At 38.6% G+C, this 22,668-nt stretch overlaps 1 protein-coding gene across 2 annotated transcripts in view; it reads right to left on the bottom strand.

The window, feature by feature from the left end:
• The window catches only part of LPGAT1 (lysophosphatidylglycerol acyltransferase 1), a 65,853-nt gene that overhangs the window by 34,532 nt on the left and 8,653 nt on the right, over positions 1–22,668 (bottom strand). For both annotated transcript variants that reach the window (XM_075147038.1, XM_075147039.1), the window contains exon 3: positions 3,893–4,011. In XM_075147038.1, coding sequence (XP_075003139.1) covers positions 3,893–4,011 — 119 coding nt within the window. The remainder of the gene's footprint in view (positions 1–3,892; positions 4,012–22,668) is intronic.

A 22,668-nucleotide genomic window follows, 5' to 3' on the forward strand; every position in this document is an offset into this window, starting at 1 on the left:
CCCAGCAATGCTAGTGCTTCTCTCCTCCCATACCACTTTTTATTGTCTTTTTATTTGGATGACAGTAGGTTTATCCTGAAAGTTGATCATTGCTCTTCAGAGTCTGAAGTCCATCTCACCATGTTTTAGGTGACACGGGGCTTCTAACTAGCATCCCTGGACTTCCTCGGAGTTTTTGAGGAGTGATGCGATTGTGTCAAAGATCAGAGTGACTTACAAGTTATAACTAAGATAAAACACAGAGGCAGTTTGCTGCAAGTGGGCTACAAAGAGACAAACTCCAGAGCTCAGTGATTATAAATCTTCCTTTAAGCCTAGGCAGTGCTAAGAAGCACAAAGAGGAAATATTTTTATGTATGAATTAATAGATACATACACACACTCTAACACATAAAATCAAAAAGGAGGAGTTCCAAGAATAGGACACAATTACTTTGTTTGTAATCAAAAGGCAAACTAGATTAATTGATATTCATTCTGTTTTGCTACCAAGGGCAGAACAGAGGACACTGCAAGATATTGGTGGTGGCTCTTCCATTTAGCATCCTCAGGAACGAAACAACGCTTATCAGATGAGTCTCTTATCACTTGCATTTCAAGCAGGTTTAAGCAAAGACATTCAGAAGTGTTTTGAGCACAGATTCATAGTTGTTTATGGATTGAAAGAATTTTTGGATGCCATTTCACGTCCTTTTTGCTTCATCCTTCCTGCTTAAATAAGTTCAGAATGTAGAAAAAGCTTTTACCAATCTCATAAAAAAAAAATCTAGGTGCCTCCTATTCACAGGCCCACTTTCATTTCACCCTACATAGATTTCATAACAAAGCAACCTGAATAGACTGACTTTCATCTTTCAAGCACCTGTAACTTAACAATGAAACCTGGCAATGCTTATCTTGAAACTTGCACTCAAACAGCTGCAAGCTCTACTTTTTCTCCTCACTGCACCCTTCCTGGCACTGCTTTCTGCTCTAAATCAGAAAAAATAGCCACATTTATCAGTCCTAATCCAGTCAGAAAGCAGTAATAGCAGCATTTTAATCTAATTCTCTTTGTTAAACACATAACCTTTAACATTTATGAGACCTCAACTAACTTACTAAGTTTGTTCCAATTTGTTTGTGAAAGTAAGTGTTAAAACAACTTATTGAACTATATAAAAGTGTAATTAGGTCACTTCTGATTCAGTTGAAACCTTGCTCTGTGTGGTTTGTCTTATGGTAACATGTATTAGTCAAACAATACCAGTCCAGTCCTTCCATTAAAATTATAATTTTTAGCTAAGTTCCACTTCCCTAATAAGAGATCATGTTTTCCTTATTCACGTAAGTGATTTTGAAAGACAAGAAACATCTTAACACATGTATTTTAGTCTACTACTTAGTGAGATTAAATTTGCTTAAAACAGATAGGCTACACTATCATTTGTATGTAAGAATTTATAAAATACTAGAAAAAAATACCATCACAGTTCCTGACATGGCCTTTAGGAAAAATTGACAAGTTGCAAGAACATTTCAGTATTCTACCTCGCTACACAGAAAATCACACAACTTTAAATTGAACACTTCTCACGTCTTAAATTAACATTTTTTAAAAAGCAGCATTAAACGGTAAGTGCTTGCAGATTACATCTGGTTTAAGTCTGTACTGGCTGGCAAAAGCAAGCAAAAGAAATTTTGGACTGCCACAGGAGGAAGGTCTTCCTAGTTCTGCCACTGCACCATCACCAGTGAGAGGCCGCCTTTGGTAAGCTGTTTTACTTCATTGTACGCCCTTCTGTGTGAAATGGAAGTGAGCCTTTCACCTTCCCGAAATACTCTGAGAGCTAAAAAAGCATTGCCTGAGTGGTAAAGTATTTAGGAATTAGTGCGGCTTCACCGTCCTAAACAAAATAAAACAATTCTTAGAAATTAATATCTTATTACTAACAGATGAATATGAAGGTTGTGAAGAACTCCATGTTAAGTTTAAACTGTATTTAAAGAAAACTGCCCAATTTAAATAGTTGCCTATTGTATAATGATTTTTTTTGGACAGTTGGTTATTTTTTTTTCTCTCCAGTGGTTTCACAGTCATTCAAAGTGAAGACAATTCTCTCCTGTTCAGAAATATGAAGCATGCTATTTTAAAACACCTGATTCAGCAAGTTCCAGCAAGGATAAACTTTCCCGATCTTTCTCATTATTTTTAGCCACCTGTACTACTCATGCTATATTTTAAGCATGTGTTGAAGCTCATACTTTTTTCTTTATTAGCTAAAAACATTAAAGCCATACTAGGCTCTGAACATGTATATTCCAAGAGCAACGACTGCAATTATTTAAGGAAAAAAATAGTGATTTTAAGGATGTTTTGCTTTTCTGAAAACCCACAAACCTAACAATGTCCACGGTGAAGATTATTTGCCATCTCAATGCCTTCCTCCATTTTCAACATCTTCTACATTCACTGAAACTTACTCTGTCTTGACTGAAACTTTTTAGCTATGGAGTCAAACAGGATAAATGTGGCATAGATTTATATACACACTAGTATACATACATGAGTCAATGAAGCTCCGTGATATTTAAAACACCTGGGACATCAATAGTCAAGATTATATGCAATACATATCCACAGGACTATACCCTCACAGTCACAGCTTTATCACAAGATGGTCTTGTGCATAATTTTGATGAAGGGGGTCATTCTACTCATTGGGATAGAGTACAGAATACCATATATACCTAACTTCCTCAATTCCAAAAGAAATTAAATCAATTAAAAGTACTTTTAAAACACAGTCTTCTCTAGGCTACACTAGAAGGAAAGAAATTAGTCTCTGCTCAATCTTGAGTGGCATTTTCATACTTTCTGTTTTGAGTTTGGTTTGAGTTGTTTTTTTGGTTTTGGGGGGTTTTTTTTGTTTGTTTGTTTTTAATCAGCTCTGCTGTCATAAGTAAGATCTGGGAAAATTTCTAAAAAAATGTTAAATCACTGGTAGAGATACAGTGTATACACAATCTATATTAATATACACTAAGAAAAACAGTGCCAGTTACAAGTTGTGCAGATGCAACAAAAAGTTGTTGGTTTTCCTTGTTTCTTCACCGTATGGTCGCAAGAAAGAAGACAACACTATGACAGACACAGCTGATGCATTTTTTCAGCTTGCCAGGTATGTCTTCCAACATTTTGTAGCCTAATCACACATACCCCCTTCCTTCTGATTTGCACATAAATTTAGTTTCCTGTTTAGATCCCATACTTTAGTTTCCAGCACTACACTCCTTAGTTGTGAATTTTCTGAACAGCAATGCATGAAACAATTGACATTAGTTGCACTTCTCATCAAGAAATGCTTAAAAGTTTGTGAAATAAGAGCTCAAGCAATTTTGACCTTAGCTAGCTAACTTAGCTTGGACATGCCCTCATAGGGAAGTCACTTTCAGTTTCTGAACTCCTACCAAAATCCCATACACAACTTGCTTCTAAATTTGAGAAAAATTCCATGCTGGAATAAAGTCATAACTGAGAAGCTAGACCTGTGTTGGTTTGAGCAAAGTTGGCATGAGTTGCACAAGGGCCCAAGGTGAGAGGAAAAAGTCAAGCACATGATTACCTGCAAGGAGATGTGCTTCCCTCTATGTTAACCTAGGCTGGATGTACACTGACTCTGCTTGTATTTGACCTTCTTCAAAGGCAACGTTTATGGTCTAAAACCTGCTCCAAGCTACTGGCTGTCACATTAAACCAAATCTAAACAAAAAGCTTCCTATTCAGGGTCTTGAGATTATTTGGAGGATTAACACACAAAAGTCAGTCATCGGTACCGCACACAGACGCAAGCGCACCCAAGGTAACAGATCGCATACACAGAAGCTATCCCACTCCCCGGTTGTAGCCTACCGTGCCTTTATCCTGAAGGCACATCATCAGAGTGCAGACGTCACCCGTTGCTTGATGATTCACCAGCACCATGGCTTCATCTTCTGATACTGCTTTAACATCATCACCCCATTCCACTACTATTAACAAAAAAAAAAAAAAAAGGTAAATTTTACAATGATCACACGGAAATCTTACTATCAACAAAACAAAAAACCCAAAGACCCCACACCCAGACAATTATAATACAGAAACCTACATGCTACATGTCAATTTAAATTGGCACATAGCATAAGATAGGAATATTAGCAAGACCATTTTTCCAAGCAAAGGGTATCCAGCTTAGTTTTAAATTGCATGCGCAGAATAAGAACAAAACAAAAATACTCTACCAGAACATGTGCACAGAGATCGATCTTTTTGTGTCATTACACCATTCTATATTTAGGGTCTCAAAATTACGTAAGCTTTTGACCCAGTTTTCAAGTTCAACTGTCTCATCTTATTAGATGAAAGAAAATCATGTTGTCAAAAAAATTTTTTTTTTTTTTAAACCTAGCAAGTTTGTTTCATTTCTACACTTACTATTATTAAACTACTCCAGTAAAAGCAAAACAAAAAAATCTGTAGTTGGTTCATTAGGTTTAAAATGCTACATTAAACAAACTCAGTAATTCAAATCTAAACAAGTTAGCTATAGGCAAGAAAGTGGGTTCAGAAAATGCTGCTCAGATGACAGAAACTATTAGTCACTATTTTGTAGACCAGAGACCAGATACTCCAGCAGCAAGAATGATGTCAGGAGGAAGCTACAGCTGTTGATCGTTCAACATTTACACTGACTAGCAAAAATATGCTGAGGTAAGGAAAAGGAGTTAAAATTGCTAGTTCCATCATCACAAAGTAACTAAACAGAGAAAGAGAAGACTGCCTCCCAAAGAAGAACACAGGATGGAAAACTAGAAAAAGTCTGTTGTAAATTAAAGACCAGAATACGTCTAATGCTGTTATTGGGGCAAGGAGACAAGCAAGCAGAGTCTGGCCCTCTTCAATAAAAGGGATGGTTACTGCAATGCGGTGTAAAGGGAAAGGACGGGCAGGCAGAGCAGCTCTATGAAGTCCAAAAGGAAAAGTAAGATGCATTGCCCATGCATGTAAGATATGATTATTTTTCTGTGTGTGTTTGGTATCTTAAGTGGTTCTTGTTGGCTATTATTTTCATTTCTGACATCAAAGGAAATATTTCACCTCCATTACTGAATCTTTAGTACTGTTATAAACAGGTCTCCAGGCAGTGAACAACTCTTATCACAGGACAATTAATTACTTTACTACTATCTGTCTTCTAAGCAGTGGTTTAGCTGATGCAAAAGCAATAGTCTACACACTGAAGACAAGAAGCAATAATCCATGCATACCTTCCCTGTCCTTGCAGAAATCCAATTAGCATCACACCTTTGAAAATTGCCACTTCTATTACTTTCTAACCGCTCCCAAATTAGTACTGAATTGAGACTTGAACACAAAGCAAAAAAATAAAATGCTGTATTCGGTCACAAGCAGATAGAATCAGACTAGAGCTATGAAGGTGGGGAGGAGTATTCATCCCGTAATGTTCAACCTCCTTTCCTTTCCCCAGGCAAGCTAAGCACAGATCCTTTCTTATCTTTCTCAACATGAACTTGGAAGATCCCCTTTATCCCTGCTCCTTGATTACATGCAAATTCCATCCGATGTCCTCTCTAACTCCATGGAAGTTGGAAAATGCCTGGTTGTGGCAGTCATAGTTGACCGTGGACCTTCCTTATCCAGTATTTCACATATCTACCTATGGCAGTACCCCACAAGGCAAGAAACTAAGATGAAACAAGAATTGTTCTAAAGGGAAATGAAACGAGAATTGTTTTAAAGGGAAATGAATCAACTGCGTACTGGTTTTGAAGTTGTAACTTCAGTGTCTTTATTAAGCAGCCAATATACAACAGTCTTACTAAAGTGTGGCTTTCCAAAAGTACTAAAAACTAAATACATTAAGCATCTGCAAAATAAGGTTTCTCACAAGTAGCTAATCATTTCCAAATAAAATTATTTTATTTCTAGATCACTCAGAGAAAAAATTGATTACTTTACTATAGCTACTTTCCTGGAACATATCAGTTTATACTACTAATCATTTCTACTGTAGAGCAGTTTAAAAAGAAACTATTTTTAATCTTCAAAAATGTTTCACAGATCTAACTTTCTGAAGGATTAAAATAAAGTTCATGACAGAAAAATGTAAACCATGAGAAGTAGCACGCAATTGCAAATAACTAGAGAGGAGAACTTATGAAGCTTAATTTGCTAGAAAAAAGCACATTTTTAGCATACTAGGCAAAGACTAATGTCCGACTTTGAAACTTTCGGATAGGCCCCAGTCAAAGAAAAACAGGAAAAAAAGGTTCTGCTGTTACCTAGAGTTTTTTACCTTCTCTTTTTAAATACAATAGAGGGTAAAAACATACAACCAGCTTACAATGTGCTAACAAGTTTCACCTGAGAAGAGGTAAAAAGGTGGGCTCTGTTATCCCACTCCAAACACAAGGTTAAAAAAAAGAAGTTTGATTTAATTCTTTAATTTACTTACTCAATTCATTTTATCTATCAACTGGCCAGGCTAATAGCTCAACTTCTGCAGCTCAGCTGACAAGTAGTAAGTTATTAAATCACAGTGATTCAGCTGGACATCCTCTAGTTTCTTTTCCCTCTGTCATTTCTCCTCAGGCAATCAGGCTGTCTCTTGTGCTTAATAAACACTTTATGGTCAATTGATTGACCTGATTATCAAGGAGAAAAGAATCAGTTTGTGCAAGTCCTTCACAGAGCATTTCTGGATCGGAAACAGAACAGCAAACCACAAAAGTGTGCAGAAAACCCACTGCCATTACCACAATTTTTTAAAGAAGAAAAAAAACCTCAAATAGCTAGAATTTTAAGTTCACACTGTCCCTTTAAACTCAGGAGCGGGGAATAAATGCTTGTCTTCAATCTTCTCACCACACTGAAATTTTCAAAAGGAGCACTTTTTGCTTTAAGAAATACTTGTGCTATTACATTCCTCCACTGCAGTTGGAAACGCTCAAATCAAAACTTCAGCTGCGTGACACTGCTTTGCTCCACTGTAACAAGACAAAAAACAGTTCAAAGACAAATATTTGTCACTCAGGGGCCTGAAAACCAGCAAACATTTCTCCATGGCTTCCTTCTATTGCCAGGGCACATTTTATAAGGATACCGGTTCTGTGTCTACAGCCTCGCAATAGATTTCTGCAAGCGCAGTTCAACATAGTGAAATAACAAAGGAAGGAAAGAGCAGAAAATCAGTTTAATGTGGTAATTTGAAATCATGGTAAACTCAGTACCAAGAAAATCTGGTAATCCTGATTAGTAATGACATCTTTTACCCACAAGATTGAGACAGAATTGGCTTAGCTGTAAGAGATACTTCATTTGTGACTTAGTGTTGTAAGCAAAAGGCTTCTCCAGGAAAGGATGAAGACAAGTTTACTTGCAATTGCATGCGCTGTAAGACAGAAAGATTTATCCTTCTCTTGTAACATGAAGTCCAAGATGTACATAAGTCTCTAAACCATCAAGAATATATTTCATATAATGAGCTGCAAACTGAGCTTTTTACGAGCTAATCCTTGCAGAGCTTAAAGAAGAAAATAAAAGCAATAAAAGTTTTTTCCACGTTTTTACTCAACTATTACACATTTAAATGTAGCTATTGAGAGTTCTCAGAACACTTGGCTGCTTTGTAACCATGTCCTTAACATAACTGTGTGCATGTAAGTGATGCTATGAATAAATATTCAAGCACTTTAATTGCAGTATGTCATTAGGCTGGGCAAATGACTACTCAGCTAACTAACAATTCAGTAGATTTATTTTATACTTTTGAATATACCTGGCAAGAATGGCAGTCTAGTGTTCTGCGCAATTTCCTAGCAATTAATATGAATTACCTCACTTTGCATTCTGTATTCTAAAACTTAAAAAATGTTCTGAAATTTTTGACCGTCTCTTCTTTGTTATAGTTAATAGTTTCATTGCAGTACGTGCCATAAGAATTGGCATAAATTTTATCGGCATCTTAACAACTTAAGTTCTAATGAATACCTGGGGTTATTATTTCAAAATGTATTGAGTTTTAACTTCTTATTTCTCCACTAAATTGGAAAGCGCAAAAAAAAAAAAAAGCCTTCTGCCAGAAATTTTAACAGCTATTAGGAAATGGGCAGTGAAAGAACCAGTTGCAATTCTCATACTAGCATCATCCAAATCTAAAAGCTACCATATTAATCCCATAAATAAAAAACATGAAGGGACTGATGCTTTATGGAAAGCTCAGGGAAACTCTTTAAGTGTTCTAATCACAATTATTAAAAACCCCAAACCCATAAAACAGCTAGATAAATCACTTGAAAGTTATGATATATGTAAACGTATAATTGATTTGGATATCCACTTTATTTGTCATTTAGATTGGAGTCTACACACAATATTCACAACTTTGTCTAGAAATTGGAGAAGTTAAGAACTTTTACTACAGAACTTCCCACCCCTTAGTTTATTTTCCTTCTGATCAATTGTAATCACTTGCATCCATGAGGCAAAACTTCAAGAAAACCTGTTCCAAGATGTTGCAAGTTGGCAGCACTTAGAACTGAACAGTACCACCTTTTATCAATCACTCAGAAACCTTCAGTAACAAATAGACTGCATTATTAATGGACAGCCTCCTTCGCTTCCTCAAAAGCCACACTGCTTTCTAAAAGAAGGAACGTTATTATTAGGTATTCAATAGTGACTGTAACTCATGACAACCAAGTTTCTATGTTTTCAACATTTCTCCTCATACTCAAGCATTTGTGCCTCACAAGTTGCAACCCTGCTTTACTGTTATTCACAAATGGCTCGTCAAAGCATGTTTCAGCTAGAGTAGGTATGTACAGTTGTTAAACTCATTTGTCTCTCCTTTATAGATGGAATTCTTTGATAGCTGGTATTAAGAAATCCCAGAAGTGATGCCAGAGGTTAAATATTACTCAGCATGCCTAGACCACAATTAAAAAAAAAAATGGATAAAGGCGTGCTAAAGGTGTTTTTTTCCCCTTAACAAAAAGGTTAAAGGCATTTGTCTCTGTGAATTGGTTGCCTGCAGTGGAAAAAAAAAAGAAAACAAACAATGGACTACAAACAATGGACTAAGCAAATCAGCAGACAGTTTTTTACATTTATTAAGTGTGTATTTTAGGGTTAGAAGGTCTTTAAAAACACCTATATAAAATCAGACACATACGACTGGAAAGAGAAAAATAGCTCTTCCTAACCCACCCATTCCTTCCAAAATTCATACTGCCAAGGAAACCTTCATATATTGTCTTTAAGTACACACAAGACATACAGGTGATCAATAAAAGTACAACCCAGAAAAGGAGGGAAAGAGCATGCATACAACATCATATGTCATTAAACACAGCTTCACTTCAGGTGTTATCTTTCTTCTCCTATTACAGAATGTACCCTTACCAACAAAAGTATTGTCAATTTCAATGCTATTACAATATACACATCTCAAGGTTGTAAAAATACAGTTTCAAACAAGATTTTGATACCAGAAAAAGCATCTTTTACAGTTAACTTGATTCAGACTTTTACGATGATAACAAACTGACCTTCCCTGACCAATTTTTCCTTTTATTTCCATTAAGAAAAACACTTATCATAGAGAAGTCAGAGAAGCAGCAGCAGCTGGGAAAGAGAAGCCTGCAAAAAAAGGGATATTGTTCCTACAGTACATGTTAATAAACCAAGCTGGGTTTAAGACATCTCAGTCACCATTTTCATTTTTCTGTAACAAACCATTTTGCACACCTCTACACTTCATTGTAGAAAACAACGCACATTTCCTTTTGCTTTCAGTTGCTTTCTTCTTAGCTTCCACCTTCTCTTTCTGCAGTTTACAGACAGAGAAGAGGACTTTAGCAGTCACAATATTTATGCCCTAAGTCAACCCACACTCTTCAATTAACTGACACTAAGAGGTGTTAAAACCAGGAAACAATTACACCAGAGATGTCCTGGCTCTTTCATCTTTCTAACCAACCCAAGAACCACGTTTTTCCTAAAGCACAGCAGTTCCTTTTCGAAATAGGCCCTAGCGATGACTACTTTTGAAGACTGACTTAATTTTCCTGGAGTGCATGTTCAAGACCTCCTGGGTACAGTTTGCTTGAGTTCTATAATTCACTGGCACAAGAGATGATGCTTGTGGCTGAAGAGAGGGCTCCTTTTACCCATCTGCGACTGAGAATCAATAAAAGCGAAACCTTAGCTCACCTTCAGTGAAGCAAACTTCTTCCACTGACTTCAGTACAGGCAATATCATTTCAAGAGCTTCACACCCCTTCGCAATTATGCTAGGCAAGCAGTTTATATGATAAGAAAACTTTTAAAGTTAACAAATTCTGCCAAGATACACAAGCTATGCTCACTACAGATATTTAAGGAATAGTTCCAATATATCTGAAGTCTTAAAAGAACACATCTTTCACTGGACATACCCTCCACATTTTGCTGGAGGTCTCCAACAGCTATTTTATACTGCTCCCACAACACTGCTTGAATTGTAGAGGCACCAAAGTCCCACAGCTCATAGTTCTGCTCATCCAAACTGGAACCCCAGTTGTATATGATGGTTACTGCTTCCAAGGAGCGGTACAAGAGATGCAGTGTTTGTAGCCACACAGGCAAATGTGGACTGTGAAACGTGAAGACTGCGATTGATGTCAGCTTTCATGACTGTACTGGTAATAAACTGTAGCAGCCAAGAAGCAACTCCACTGTCTGTTTTGCTGCTTCTATTATTAGAAAAGCAACTGCAAGACTGAAGAATGGAATGGAGTGCTGAAATCCTTTTGAAGTACCTCGAGCTCGTGAGTCAGACCACTTGCAGAAGGAGCAAGCTGTACAGCACATTCCTCCCCGGTGACAGATAAAATACATTAAGTATTAACTACCCAGAGGAACATCAATGCATTCATGAACCAATATCCTAATGCTCTAATACCTTACATACTGCAGATGTTATAATGGTCAGGAAAAAGATCTGTTTGTTTGAAGCCTAGAAGAAGGAGAAGCAAAACAATAGGGCAGTCTCGCAATTTTTTCTCACCATGAAAGAATACTTTTTTTAACATTTTTAACACACTTAGGAAATAAAACATCAGAACGAGTAAAGGTTATTACGGGATACTGAAAGTCAAACAGTCAGGCTTGAAAGTTTAAAACAATTCTAAGAAGTTTCAAAGTATTTACAAAAAATTACCTAGTTAGAAGCAACATTGTCACCAAGGTCCTAAAAAGACAGAAGAATCTGAACCAATGGTAAATATACTTCAGATTAACTGCTATCACTTGAGTTCATATTTAAAGCTGGTACTCAGTACCATTTTGGTCATTCCTAGTTACCTCGTGGAAAGAAACACTGTCAATCTATGTTCAAAAACGTTTATTTCCAACATTAAATAAAGACAAAGTTTACAGGACTCTCTTTAAGATGACCATAAACCAAAAAGAGGTATATAAGCTAAAGATAAACTTTTGCCTTTTTCTGGTTAAAAGCTTCTAACCAGTCTGGGGATGACCAAAAAGCTGTAACACCGTAAGTGACAGAAACAGAGAAACATATCTCTGTAAAATAAGCATCGAAGAGACTCTGAATAGAAGGATCTCAGCTAAGCTGTTACACAGAGCAAAGACAAGATTTGCAGCTTACTAAGACTGCACAATTTTATGTGGCAAGAAACCTACAGTACTGGTTGACAGCCGGCTGAACGTGAGCCAGCAGTGTGCCCAGGTGGCCAAGGCGGCCAACGGCATCCTGGCCTGTATCAGAAATAGCGTGGCCAGCAGGAGCAGGGAGGTGATCGTGCCCCTGTACTTGGCACTGGTGAGGCCGCACCTCGAATCCTGTGTTCAGTTTTGGGCCCCTCACTACAAGAAGGACATGGAGGTGCTGGAGTGTGTCCAGAGCAGGGCAACGAAGCTGGTGAAGGGCCTGGAGCACAAGTCTTATGAGGAGCGGCTGAGGGAACTGGGGTTGTTTAGCCTGGAGAAGAGGAGGCTGAGGGGAGACCTCATCGCGCTCTACAACTACCTGAAAGGAGGTTGTAGCGGGGTGGGTGTTGGTCTCTTCTCCCAAGTAACTAGCGATAGGACAAGAGGAAATGGCCTCAAGTTGCACCAAGGGAGGTTTAGATTGGATATTAGGAAAAATTTCTTCACTAAAGAGTCAAGCACTGGAACAGGCTGCCCAGGGAAGTGGTAGAGTCACCATCCCTGGAGGTATTTAAAAGACGTGTAGATGAGGCGCTTAGGGACATGGTTTAGCGGGCATGGTGGTGTTGGGTTGACGGTTGGACTCAATGATCTTAGAGGTCTTTTCCAACCTTAATGATTCTATGATTAAAAGAGCCACGGCTTTCCCCCGCCTGCCCTTTAAAAATTACAGGTATCTTTACGAAAATTGCCATCTGGAGCTGGAGAAGTGGTTCCTTCCTGGGTTCAAGTCAGAAAGAGTTAGAGGCAGGCTTCCCCTCCATATATATCTGAAAAGAATGAGAAATAAAATGGAAGGAAAGGGGAAAAGTCGTTTAGAGCACAAAAAAGGGATATGGTAGTCTGAAATTCAGTATGTCAACACCGGGACTTGAGCTTTAAGAAGGAAAGCTGTAGGAAAGAAAATCATCACCTCCAGCAGCACAAAGTCCAGCTAGAGGCCAGTTACTAGGGGTGTACCCCAGCGTCGATACTGGGACCAGTACTGTTTAACATCCTCATTAGCAACCTGAACAATAGGACAAAATGCACCCTCTGCAAGCTTGCAGCAAGTCTGCAGACAACGCACAAGAGTGGTTGATACGCCATCTGGTTGTGCTGCCATTCAGAGGGATCGGACAGGCTGGAGAAATGAGCCAACAGGAACCTCAGGGAGTTCAACAAGGGGAAGTGCCAATTCCCACACCTCGGGAGCAGCTTTGCAGAAAAGGCCCTGGGGTCCTGGTGGACAAGCTGACCACGAGCCAGAAATGCAACCTCATGGCAGGGCAAACAGTATTCTGGGCTGCATTAGGAAAAGCATTGCCAGCAGGTGGAGGGAGGTGGTCCTTCCCCTCTGCTCAGCACGGGGAGGCCACATCTGGAGTGGGTCCAGTTCTGGGCTCCCTAGTACAATACAAGATGCAGACTTGCTGGAGTGAGTCCAACAAAAGGCCACTAAGATGATTAAGGGACCAGAGCATCTTTCATACGAGGAGAGGCTGAGGGAGCTGGGACTGTTCAGCCTGGAGAAAAAAAGGCTCCGGGGGGGGAATCTTACCCATGTGTAAGTACCTGATGGGGGCGCAGGGAGAGGAGTAAAGAAGACTTAGCCAGACTCTTTCCTGCAGTATCCAGTGACAGTCTGAGAGGCAACGGGCACAAATTGAAATACAGGATATCCCACTTCAACACAAGGAAAAAAAGAAAAAAAACCATTTGTACTATAAGAGTGGTCAAACACTGGCACAGGTTGCACAGTGACACTGTGGAGTGTCCATCCTTGGAGTTATTCAAAACCTGATTGGACATGGACCTCGACAGCCTGCTCTAACTGAACTTGCTTTGAGCAGGGGGTTCAACTATATGATCCTTCCAACCTAAACAATTCTGTGATTCTGTGATCTACAGCCTGACACCAGGAGGAAAAACGCAGTGTTAACAGAATTCTTTCTTAGTGGATACCTTCAACTACACAAAACCTACAATTTCATCCTGCAGCATGAAAAGGAGCAGTCTTTACAGTCACAAAGCACATGTTGCAAATACAAACTGGCAAGGTTTTTCTGTCTTACTGCTGCAGAACTGCAGCAAAGACATAAATTTGGAGGATAGTTCTAATCTTAATATGGAAGAAGCAGAATATGATTCACCTGGGATCATCAGACTCAGGCAAAAAAGTGGGACCAGTAACCAAAACCACAAACTTGAGGCAACGATGCGTTTTAGCCAGAATAAGACACTGTGTTCACTGCTATAACGTCTTGAGATCTTTATCCAAAGATAGAGATCTTCAGATCTTCATTTACGTCTTTATCTGTACCTTTAGTTATATTACGAAATATTATGGCAAATTGAACTACTCTGTTGAGACTGTTTTGTCTGCATGTCAAACACAAAGCATGCAAGCAGCTACATTGAAACGGAGCTACTTTTAATTACTCAAACACCAAGACATTCAAATTACTACTTAACACTCAGATATAGCTACTGACACCTACCTAAACATAAAACTTAAAGCTTAGAGTCGTAACAAGTAAACAAAAAAAACCTCAACATGTAAAGTGGGAAGGCCTCAATTATTTCTCCTACTATCTTTACCTAAGATATTTCTTATTTTTCCTATTTTGTGCAAGTTGCTCTGATACTTGAGAAGCAAAAGAGAGCCACTACAACATCATGTGAGCATCTGTGCTGGTGAAAAAAAAAAGGAAGGGGCAAGCCAGTACAATCAGAGCTATCAGAAGAAGATGGGATGATGGGGCAGCAAGCACCAGTTGGACCAGAATGAATCCTTATGGAACTGCAGTCTGCTACGCTGGAAGACCTGCTGGGCAAGTCCGGTTGGCCTGATGTGCAAAGCATAACCAGCACGAGTCACCTAAGTGACTTTCGAAACTGCTATGAATTTCTTTTTAAAACAAACAAGCTTGTTAAGCATGTTGTGATCTTTAGAGCATAGCAAGCATAGAGTTTTGTTCTTTTAAAGAACATTAGAACATGTTAAAAACATGCAACCCCCCACTCTTCTCCTTTTCTCTGTAAACTTAAGTACAAAAGAGAAAGATAAACGTCCTTGTTACAAAAATTTTGTAGCCATGTGCCACAGACACTACAGTACCGCTATTTAGACAGGGACAGGGTGACAGCTGTTTGATTTTTAGTGGACTTTGGATTTGTTTGGGAAACACAAATTAAAGAAAATATTTTCTCCCTAAGAGAGCACTCTGAAAGCACACCCTCTGTCACAGTTAAAGTACGGCACTGTAACAATAACCTGAGCTGTCTTTGCAGAGTCAACTGTCTAGGCAGCAGAACCTACCCAGGGGCAGTATCACAACTACAATACTATTACTACGGTTTCCTCTTGAGTCACTGGCAATGGTACGCATTACTAATTTGATCCTGTCACTTGTCTTTCCAGATGTGAAATTCCCTGTGATGCCAAAGAGTCATTCATAAAGTACTTCACGTCCCTCAACTGTTAAGGTGGCTCAAAAAGTACAGCTACCATATCATACAGCCTTAAAAAGCTAATAGATACAGGACAAAAGCAGATCTTCCCAGTCAGGTTCCAGGGGAGACAATGCCCAGAGAATACACCCAGGCCCTAAGTAAAGGGATACTTTTCAGATTGTGTAATCAACACCAAAAAAAAAGTATATCCAAACCAACTGTGTGAATTAGGGTAATGGTCTATGCAAAGCAAATTACTTGTGAAATAGCAGTCCTGTTTCCTCCAGGGAGAGGACTACTTCTTTCAAAGCAAGGGGAATGGTTGAAACCTGCTTTGCAGCCTCAGCTGTTAACTCTGAGATTGATGCAAACTAGTTGGCCTAGTGCAAGCTGGCTAAAACAAACTAATACTCAAAAAGCCACCGTACAGGATCACAGACTCCCACAGTTTCCATTCAACTGTTTGGCCGCTTATGCAGAGCTGCACACTGCAACACCACAGGACTTTCTATTAGGAATCAAGCTTTCTTCTTTATACGACAGAAATAGAGTCTGCACTGTGTAGTCCAGAATAATATGAATCCTGGGGAAACGGGACAAAGACTCCACTGAAAAAAAATGCACCCACAAGACAGAAGCAAGCCTTCAAATAAATAATTGGGCAAAATCTGTAATTCTGTTTCAAGAAGAAAATAAGACATGAGCAGAGTCTAATGGCTTAAAGAAATAAAGAGAAGAATAATCTATTATCATAAATAAGTAAATAGGTGGATGTAACCCACACTAGATTTTTTGCTTTTGCTTTTGAAGTGGACAGATTTGAGTCCTTACTGCTTCTGGACAGTGACACATAAGACTTGAAGAAACTTGTTACAAAAAGTTTAAGTATATTCTGTAATAACTGTTGAACTGCGCAAAATGAACTCCTGATAAAGACTACACAAAATTTTCACTGTTATTTAAGAGGGAGCAAGCTCTATTACAACAAAGTTCTGCAAAAATTGCTGTTTGGCTCTTTTTTAAAAAAAAAAAAAAGTGAGGTATTTGGAAAGCCACAGTTCTAGTCATACGGATGATTCTGCTCCTACTTAATTTAGATTTCCAAGTCAGGCCAGTTCGAAGTATGGCTTTTAAGAGCAAGTATCTGGTGGCACATAGCAATGAACCTGCCCAGGAAGAGATGGCCATTTCCTCTCCTTTTAAGATTTGTAGATTGCAAGCTTCCTATATCATTTCAAGGAAACCAGAGCATCCAGAAGCTTTTCAGATGTTTTTCCCAAAAAACCACAGCTGCAGAAATAACATGACATATTCAGCAATCTTACAACAAATATCCCAAGGCCATGGAATATCAAGTCTTTCTGGGGACAGCGGAAGAACTCAACAGAATTTAGTTATTACCTAGTGCATAAGGGACTGGAGAGGCTAGCTAGCAATGAAAAGACACGAGCTGGAGGTCTCATTTCCATTTTTAACTGCAAATTTTAAGTTACTGTATATTTTGGGACCATAAACTTTTCAGAGTGCTATACAAGAGGCTCTTTCAGGTAAAAGACATGCAGAATGCAGAAAATTGGCACTGGATTGCAAAAGAGGGAGAGCAATTTCTCATAGGAAGCTAATAAAGCACATTAGTGTACTTATATCGTAGCTAGAGAGGTAACTAATCAAGGGTTTTCTGGTACCCATGAAATTCTCTGAAGTGCCTTGAGATTTATCAAATACAGGAAGCAGAAAACTGTAATAGGTTTGGAAGTGAGCAAACATTACTTTTTCTTTAAACAAGATGTGTAACTTGCCTAAAACTCCAAGTGAGAGTTTGCATTCATTACCAAGCCTAATTAACTAGCTCGATGAAAAGACTTGATCAGCCCCCGAGCGTTCAACTACTTAGCTCTAGAACTGTACCACCAGGACTGGGCGCAGACAAGGGTTACAGACAAAAGGGTACATATCAAGAAAAGCTGCCAGAGTGACTACAGGTAAGAACTAAGACTATGCTTTTCAGAAAATGTGCTAGGTTAAAAAAAAAAACGTAATTACACTACTGAGCAAGGAAACCATTTTCCCAGTGTTCAAATCCAACTGGGCTCAGAAAAACATGATTTTGCATATATCCTTTAAATAAGTCATATTGATTCAAAAAAATACCAGACCTTCATCAATTTTTCCTCCTAACGGAAGCAAACTGCATTACTTTAATCACTGGCTGAAGGTTCAAGTCAAGAAAACCAACAATCCTATTACTGGAAATCAAGATTCTGAATGTGGTAAGGCCACCCCTATATCCCAGCTCTGGTCATTACCTTCTGCTTATCTAAATCAAGTTCAGTTACCTCGCAGCTACCTCTTCATATTCTTCAGGTCTTGCCTAAGTTACTACAAAATGCTGTTGATACTGCCTCGTTATACAGCTGACGTTTTTCAGCCCAGCTCATGATACGGTACAAATAATCACCACGTAAAAGTAGTGCCAGATGTATTTGTATTTACTTTTAGATTATCTCTCTTAAATGGCCTACATGGGAAAGGCAAAAGGCCATTCTGTGCATTTATTTACTGTCTCCCTACAGTGACCTCGGAACTGAGGAGCTTGTCTCCACTTGAATGACATTGACCATTTAAACCTTTTCAACTCAGTCAACTCTGGACAGAAAAAACAGAGCTACTGAGCGCCTGAATGATCAGAAGAACAGAAATACATATTCAAACAGATTGCAGAAGTAGCATAATCTAAAAATCAATATCCTCAAGCCATAAAACTGGCTACTAATCAAACAGCTGCAGCATTATTCTCTCCTCCCCCCATACACCTCTGCACCATCCTCCAGTTCCAGTGAGTTAGCGTTGCCATATACCACAAAACAGAACCAAGTCACTGGACATTTTCAAGTTGCAGTGTGGAGGGGAAAACTTAATAATGAAAGGCATGCAAAGAATCAAAAAATAACTGGATACAGATGCAAGGAAGCAGAAGGACAAACCTTTTAAAAGAAGCCTTAAATGTTTGCACCGTTAGGTTTCAAGGACTTTATTAAACTTCTCACCACACTACAAACAACAGTCTTTACAACAAAGAAGTTGTAACATGAACAAGAACTATAAAAACATTTCCCCTTGGACTTTTTAGATACTATGTTCTTTTTTTTAAAATAATGGATTTTATAAAGGCCGGGGGAAAATGATGTTCAGTTACCACAAATTTAATCAAAATAATTTAATCATAAAACAATAAGAAGATAATGATGCAGATGAACGTAACAGCAAATTCCTATATTCAGTTTTATGTTTCTGTTTATGCAAGTCCCATTATTAAAACAAGAGGCCACAGTAAGTTTGAAAAGCATGTTGGAAAGTGTATGACAATAATTCTAGCCAAGAACTTAAGCCAGTACTCTTGCGGGTATGATGCAGCAAATGATTCAAGCCAGCAAAGCATCTTACCGTATTGAAATTTACCCCAGGTTATCCTATACCAGTTCAGCGACTCTTAAGAATTAAGCGCGTGGCCAAGTTTCAGGTTGACAGTAAGCAGAAGTCCATCATCATAAAATCAGAAGCGATGCCTTTAATGGCACTCTCAGGCTACCACAAATGAAGTAATTAGCAGGAAAAAACAGCCTCCCTCATTAGATTATTCTAGCTGATGTACCTCAAAGCAGCAGCAGAAAGTTTACTGTTCCGAATTTTAAAAAAAGTTTAGCTCTCTGGCATCTGTTACTATTACAAAACAAATAATCCTCTTACACCTGCTGACAACTGCAAAAAATACCTTGGACTTGTGGCTGACAGTCTTACGGGGAGTTTCAGTAGTACTTTTTACATAAAATGGTCGGACTCGATACAAACAAATTTATTCAAACATTCTGAATGGCTGGCTCCAATACCTACCCTTCATCCTCAGCGCACAGACTGATATTCAATGCACCTTTCAATGAAATACCCAGATCCTAATAATTTTGAAATATGCTGCTGCAATGACAGTAATTGAGGCTTCTCTTCCTCTCTCTCTCTTCTCCCTCCTCAAATTAAAAAAAAATTCCACATCTCAGATTAAAAAGGTTTTCTGTACATTGGGAACAAATGGTAAAAATGACAGCAGACAAATGCTGGGGGAACAAAAAAGGAAAAAGAACAGACTTCAGAGTACTTCAATTAAAAACAGTACTTCCCTGCAAGGCAGTTTCTCTGGAGAGCACCCATGAAGGGGTTGAACAACAGTGTTGTGAAAGAGACTGTTGAAATGGACTTCTCCATTTCAAATACAGCAAGTGTGCCACAAATGCAAGAAGGTATTACAAATCTCAAAATTCCACTTTATAATTAAATGATTAATGTGAATACTCCTAAATCTGTGAGTAGCAATAGGCACTGTAAGCACTTACATGCAACTTGTCATGATCTGTGGCTACAAGTGCCTTGGCTTACTCATGAAGCACTTGCCAAAAGTGTTACAAATTACTCTTCCCTCAGACAAAAAGAAAACTAGGCAAAATAAATTTATTCAGGCTATGAAATAGTCTAGCACTCCCACAGAGCAAGAGCTTTGGTCAATCCACTTCAAACATTAAATTCTACCTATCCAACCAAATCCTCCGTACTTTTCTCAAAGAAACCCTGCCTCAAAGCAAATCCAGTAAGGGACCAGACACTCAAATTTACCACATTGTTTCTGTAAAGCATCAGGAAAAGGTGTAATGGGACTGGAAAAGGAAGGAGCAGGCCACCTGCTACGGTTCTTTCTTCACCACAGCCACCCAAATAACCCTTAGCCTTCCTGCAGTGACGCACGGCAATGCCACTCGTGGTTACATGAACTCAGCTCTGCATTTTAGCTTTTAAAGTTCAGTAGGCTGTTAAAACATTTGCAAAGAATGTACGCAATAAAGGGGGGAAGAAAAAAAAAAAAAGGCACATTTCAGTATTTTCTCCTTCTGAAACAGAAGAGGGACAAAAGTGCTTCTCTAGCCTGTAAAAATCTTGTCAAACTCCAGAAGCCCAAGGTAGGCGTCAAAAGATCTTCAAACACATACAAGAAAATAGAATTACCGGGCAAAGGCCTTGCTGTTGTCACATTCCCTTCCTACGTTACTACGTTAGAAGACCAAAGTATTAGGTTTGACAATACAAATAGAAGAGTTTAAAATACAAAACTATATTCATCTGTTTGTTTTCATGTAACCCACTACATGCAAGAGTCTTAACAGACATTTATATTAACCATACTTGCCTCTAAAAACATTTTTACAAATGTAAACTGAACTTCATAGGTCCTTTGTGTTATATTAGTGTATATACAGGCTACGGTTATATTTATTTCCAAGTAAAGCTGTTGCTAGGAGAAACAACAACTGAATTTTATGCCAGAGACAAGCACAGGAAATAAAAATGGATATGAAAGAAGAATGCATTTGGAAAGGAAACTGGCAGTTACCAGAATTGGAGTTTTGCCAGGCCATCTATATATATTTATGCATATCAAAATAGAACAGGTTCAGGTACAAAACTCAAGAGGTTTCTAATGTAATGCCTTCACACATGCTACACAGTGGTACAGAACTCTTCTTAACAGACACTCATGCTGCTTACTACCCACACCATTGCTCTCTCCCAGGTCTCCGCAAATACACCTCGAGCCTCATGTTTCTACGTGTCCCTGGGTCAGATTCATAACTGACTTTTTCTTTGGGTCTGCCCTGCCTGCAATAATCTGAGCATCACTGCTCTTTCTTGAGAGTTTCAGTCAGGTCGATGTCCTTCCAGTCCTCCTTTCAGGAGGCTACACCAACTCCTGTTCTATATACAGAGTAGCAAGTCTTAAAAACACAATACTTTAAGTTCTTTTACAACCTTATCCTTTTTCCTAATATTGAGACTAAGCAGTTATCTGCATATACCTTTTGGATCTAAAAGGTTATGATAAGCAAAGTGGACTAAACATCATCTAAAGGAAAGAATGCTGCTTCATACACCCTCTGCCACTGCCAGATTAACACGTTGCTCCAGAAGCAGCAGAAGTAACAAAGCCTGGTTTCCCAAAAACTTGTTGTCTAACCTCCTTCTCCTCAATGGGCTGGACAAGATATGCCAGCACTGTGGCAAACCCAAAACCATTGATGCAGTGGCTGGACGTGCAGCACATGTCAAACAAGACAAACGATGGCCAAATCTGCCTGCGCAACCTTCAGCTGAGGCACTAACTTGGGTCGGTCTCTCCTCCACTCAGCTGCCAATTTTCACAAAACTCATGAGAACACCATTATGTCTGAAATCTGAACCATCTGGTCAATCACAGACAGATTTGCAAGGAGGCAAATCAGAAGTGTGGGAGGAGTGAGAGAAAGAATAGTTGTTAAACAAGTAGCTTAATCCCATCAGGAAACCATGCTTAAAATAGTCACATTTATCTACATAGATAATAAAATACCCAAGTCACCAAATTATATTAAAATAGTGTTCAATGGCCAACCCTAAACACCACACTCAAACATAACTGATGCTTAAATTAAGCAAAACCACATATTCTTAATATTAATGGGTTTTTTTTCCCCAGTTCTGGCAAGCAAACAGCCACTACAGACTCTCACAGAAAGTGCACATGCTTGTAACTTCGGGATGCTAGAAAACAAATGAAACTAAATTAAAAAACCTCAGACAAAATCCTCCTTTTTGTCACCAAAAAACCACACCCACAAGCACTCATGCCACTGTCCTAATGAATCAACTTTCCAGAACCCATGTCCTCCCAAACAGCAGCAATGCTGGCCCTTGCTCTTAGAACACCATTTCTATTTTTAGTTCTACACAAGTGAGAAGCAATAACAAAGCTATTAATCTTTCCTCTCCCCCTTTACTTAAATTACAAAACTGAGGTGAATCTCTAAGGTAGACTCCGTAAATAGGGACAATTCCTTACTTTTTAGAACTATAACGTTTAAACAGTAGGTTTTCAGATTATGTTGTATGATTCAAAAGAAGAAACACCATTGACACTATCCTGCAAAGTCAGATTTGTGAAAAGACATAATGAAAGTATTTAGGAAAAAGCAAGCAAACAAACAAAAACCCGAGGCATTGCTGTCTTATTAAATCTTAAAGACTTTAATTGTCTACTTTTCAATGACACTAAAAGTCTCCTTCTTCTTTACACAGAGGCAGGGAGATTGCATCTCTTCTGCCCAGGAAACAGAATCACCAAGTTGTCCAATTCATTTCCAATTCAAGTTCAGCTGTGAATGAAATTGTTCTGATTTGATTTCAGCTTGTACTAATGAAGCTGTTGACCCTCTTAGAGCTCCTTCTTAACTCTTCAATAGCTTTAAAACAACTGAGACTAAACCAGCAAAGTGTGAAGTGGAACCACTGATATTTTTAATATTATTCTCCACCTCGTTCTTTACATATTTTATAACAGAATATAGTTGTGCACTGAGCCAAAACTTTCCCTAAGCTCTCCACCATGATACTAATCTCTTTCC

Source organism: Calonectris borealis, chromosome 3 (genome assembly GCF_964195595.1).
Source record: "Calonectris borealis chromosome 3, bCalBor7.hap1.2, whole genome shotgun sequence".
In the NCBI taxonomy this organism is placed as follows: domain Eukaryota; kingdom Metazoa; phylum Chordata; class Aves; order Procellariiformes; family Procellariidae; genus Calonectris; species Calonectris borealis.